Source organism: Atta cephalotes (assembly GCF_000143395.1).
Source record: "Atta cephalotes unplaced genomic scaffold scaffold00002, whole genome shotgun sequence".
NCBI lineage: Eukaryota > Metazoa > Arthropoda > Insecta > Hymenoptera > Formicidae > Atta > Atta cephalotes.
In genome coordinates, this window is record NW_012130066.1 from 1,225,230 (window position 1) to 1,230,069 (window position 4,840).

Here is a 4,840-nt window from a genome sequence, read left to right on the forward strand (position 1 = left end):
ACTTCTTTATAAGTGTCAGTTTAATCAACCGTTGCAACATTTCGCGAAATATATAATTTGTGCCCATGCACGATTCTATCTTCACTTATACTCAGACATTAGCGTGCTAAAGTAGCTATTTAATTATCTGAAAAATCATGCGTATGAAAGACGTTTTCCCGCGGAAAAGTTATGGATTACGTGCCTAAGAGCTCTCCGATTCCTTTACCGTTATGTTTAGTCTTGCGTCAGTTTTTAAAGTGCCTGTGATGTAATATCGTGCACCTTCTCACGATATGGTAGAAACGAGAGAAGAAAAGATAGAGGCACATGAGTCTAATTTCCCGCCTACGCAACTTGCTCGTTGTTGATCATCTGACGTTCTCATCTGACGCATGGAAAGCATCCCTGGGAAGGATTCATCATTGGAAATATTTTAGGAATTAATTAACTTTTCACTGAAAGTGAACCTTTTAATTTGAACCGTTGTATTATTTCATTATGTATTTTATATAATACGCGGGAATTATATGTATTAGTCTACGTGTCAAATATTAACTTTGAAACGTATGCCTGAATGTGTTGCAAAGATTAATTTAATTCAAATTATTTACATTAGTTAGTATTAAAAATGATGAACTTATATACAAAAATTTCATAAAAATTAATACATAAAAACTTAAGAAATTTAAGATTTTTAAAAAAATTTGTTCTTTGGAAACTCATTGCTTTCATATCAGAAAGAAACTAGTTGTAGAGATAACAGGTTTCATTATCTTTGCGTCGCTATATTTAATTTTAAACAGAAATAATCGATGAATATTTCTTGAATGTTTCTTTATTTTGAAATTTAATATTTATATTTATTCTAAGCAAAATCGGATATTTATTTCTTCAAATAGAATTATTTTTCGAGGTTTTTTTTATTATATAATGTTAATATTTCTATAAAATATATTTTTATATTGATATTATTTATGTTTATGCGTTTTTAATAATTTAATAAATATTCTTGTGCAGGTATTATTCGCCTTGATGGCGAGCATCAGCATTGTGCTTTGTGAACCACCCCTCAGCAACCAGTATGGCGTTCCAGGAAATTACGCAGGTGGAGGTCATCATGGGGCACAAGGTGGTGGGAATGGATTTGGGGGCCATTACGGTGGAGGGCACGATAATCAAGATTACACGGAGAACGAGGTATTTATAATACTTACCTGTGCCTAAGCAATTTTTAATAAAATTACATATACGATTGAAGATAATGTCTCCTATGTCTCAATGCCTTCATCATAATTTTGTTTGTGCTGTTTTTTTATATTATTTTATACTTACTAGTTTTTCTCGAAATAAGAATCAATATTTTCTTGACAATAATTATAGCCTTGTGCTTAAAAAATTTGGAACAATTTTTTTAATATCCGATATAAATTAAAGTAAATAGTTTCTTAAAATATTCAACATAAAATATTTTTAATTAAAAAGCAATTAAAGTAATTGTAAATTGAATGATTAATATTACAAAGTTTAATTTGGCAATAATGTAATTTGGCAATAATGTAAATGCTAGTACAGATGTAATGGTAAAATGTAAAAGAAGTGATTTAGAATGTTTATAGAGACGAGATATTGCAATTGTCCGATTAAAAAATTTATGCAATATAATCTGACATAACGTGGGATCGAATCCCGGCCTATCATCTTTGATCTTCTTTCGATGATTACTTCAATAGCTGGTGCAACACGTTTTGCGAAATCAGGCTTCAAATTGCGTGATCATAATTAACTCAGACGCTCGTTAAGTAATTAAGCGGAACATTTTTTATTGATAAATCATTTATAAAATAATGCAAAATAATTGGTATCAATTAGCAACAGAGAAATGTTTTTATTTTTGTAAAACATCATTGGTAACTTTCGAAGTTTTAGTTCTAATTTATGAAATTAAGATGACTCATGATGAATCAAAATTTCATCGATGATTTTGAGAATTGTATAATCCGAAACATTAAGGACAAAATATATTACGTCACCAATCAGACGCTCTTTTGTGCTTCAGAGAATACAGATTCAGAATGTTGCTTTCTAAATCTAGATCCTTGCCCCTAATGTATGTATCGCCGATTATTCTGACTCTTACGAAAACGTAAGGCACTCCCGAGGTCGAAGTTGATCATTTCAGATCTAGATTCGGTCATGTCTTAGAAGTAACATTGAACTTTTCGGATAAAGAAAGGTCTGACCTTATTTCATAAATCTCATCCGGAGGAGTACGCTCTGAGTTTGAACTAACTCTATTTTCTGAATGACCTCATGATTCTTTTTGTAGCCAGTGTGTAGGATAATGAATCTTGAGGTACTTAATAATGTATTATAATCGAGAGAGATGTTTCTTTTATCTTTTATAATCTCTCATGATTTGTAGCTGATATTATCATGAGATATCTACACACCCCACTTACCTCAATTAATCATTTCTCATCATTTCTGACAACGAAACATTTATTACGAGACTTTCAGTAGTATTAATTAGCGTTTCAATAAATTATTTAATTAATCATCACTGAAAGAGAAAATTGTTTGGTAATTGAAATATTTATAAATTAAATCAATAATAATTAAAAGTTGATATAAAAATTATAATTGCATGATACGTGTAATATTCAATATTAAAAAATACCAGCTTGTAGATAATTAATCTTAATTTATTCGCAGGTCCAGTCTACTTTGAATGTATCTTTGTTTAAAATTAATGTAATTAAACGATTTTTTTTCATTTTGAAAATCAAAATCCAAGGAATAAAATTATGTAAGATCATGAAAAATATTTGTCATGAACAATTTTTCACAACATAGTTGAAGAGAATGTTCTACTGATCCGTGAATACATACTGATTAGAGTTAAGAGCTTATTTGTTTTAAAATATCATTTAATGATTAAAAAAATTGAATTTTTTAATTTTTATCTCATTTTAATTTTTTACATGTTCAATTTTTTTTATTTTTCAATTTAATTAATTATATTTATTAAAAAGGTACATACTTATACGTCCTTATGACATTACAATAAAATATAATTAGCAAAAAAATTAAATTTCTTGTCGTTCTCAATCTTGAAAAAAAAAAGAATTATATCTCTTTCGTATGAGCAACTCATCGTTTGCACAATATATCTCGCAATCAATTAGGTTAAAAATCTATGATCGAAAGATGCTTTATATATTCTACTCTCAGCTTACTACCCGTACTCGCACATTGTTTAAACACAGCGCGATTACGTTAATCGAAGATCAACGCATCGCGCTCAAGTGTCTCAAGATGCTACAAATTCGAGTCCGAGAGCGAGAGCATGGCGCAAACGGGAATGATGTAACAATATTAATAGGGTGAACCGCGACCGCGGGCATAATTCACGGTAAATCGTTATTGCTGGTTAGCTAATCGAGGATCTGAATGCTCACGAGACGCGCGTTCGCATCTCGCGCGGATCTGCCCGTCGGCGAGCGAACCGCTGCTGGTGATAGTAGCGGTAATGGTTGTGTGTGCTATGAGCCAGATTAAATCGTGGCGGCTTCTCTTCAGCATCGTCGTCCGCTCTACTTTGCCGGGACGAAGGAAGGAAAGCTTGTCGTCCTGAGTAGAGGTTGCGTCATTGCTGCATTAATAAATGTGTATCCATTCCAGTTATTTTTTTCATGCATCATCTTTCCTCATTTATCTCTACTTTTACATGTTGCCTCCTTTACTTCATCTCTCTACCTTTCTCTATCTTTTTCGTCATCTTCTTTCGTCACGAAAAAATAAAGGAGCGAAACGAATTCGCGAATATTTGTATCTGATTTTGCTTCAGCCCAAGGCCTACGAGTTTGGCTATTCCGTGAAGGACCAGGCTACCGGAAATGATTTCGGTAGGCAAGAGACGAGTGACGGCGAGACTGTTCGTGGCGAATACAGAGTGCAGCTTCCGGACGGTAGGACGCAAATTGTCACTTACACCGCCGACTGGAGGACCGGTTTTCACGCTGATGTGAGGTACGAGGGTACTCCGATTTATCCAGATCAATATAACACGCAAAACGCCGGGTACAATGCTGGTCAAGGTTTTATCGGCGGAGGAGGCAGTGGATATACCGGAGGTGTGTAGCATAGAACGTTTAACATTTTACTCCTAATTCTTTCAAGCACAGTACGTTATACTTGACTTACGTATTTCAAAATATTGTTCAGCGCTCTTCAAAGGACAAATAATATTTACCAATCTGAAAAATATGTAATTAATATAAATCAAGAAATTAATTTTACCAGCGATAGAATTAAGCGATTTATAATTTTGATAATTTAGATTTTGTTTGCAATTTCTGTTAAGAATGTGCGTCTTTTCATAATGAATTAATTGTTGTTGTGCATCATAAATAAAAATATTGAGAATGAATTATAGAACAGTAAATTTTTTACGAGATGATACTCATGAAAGTATATCGGAACAAATCATTTGAATAAATTAGGATCATAAATTCCTTATTTTAAAATTCTATAACTTTTCCTAATTTTCAGACAAAATTTCATGATTTTTCTTGGCTTTCAATAGTATTTTGAAATTTTTTGTATTTTATCTTGATTTGGAAACCATCAAATATTTTATTGAGACAACAATGTAAATTACTATTAATGTTGCTAATGCATTTAATTGTTAAGTTGGTGGCATTCCAAACCTGCGTAAGTGTGATATTTAATATGCGTGTTTTTTAAAAGCAAGAATTTTCATTTTCCAGAAAATTTTGCAAAATTCCCTGAGTTTTCTCTGGCCATTTTCTCTCATTTCCAGTTTTGTATGGCAACCCTATATTAAATATTCCATTCT

At 32.0% G+C, this 4,840-nt stretch overlaps 1 protein-coding gene across 1 annotated transcript in view; it reads left to right on the forward strand.

Moving 5' to 3' along the window:
* Positions 1–4,123, forward strand: part of LOC105622596 (pro-resilin-like) — an 11,951-nt gene extending 7,828 nt beyond the window's left edge. Inside the window, exons 2-3 of the mRNA XM_012204016.1 lie at positions 1,000–1,179; positions 3,830–4,123. Coding sequence (XP_012059406.1) covers positions 1,000–1,179; positions 3,830–4,123 — 474 coding nt within the window. The remainder of the gene's footprint in view (positions 1–999; positions 1,180–3,829) is intronic.
* Positions 4,124–4,840: the final 717 nt, after the last annotated feature.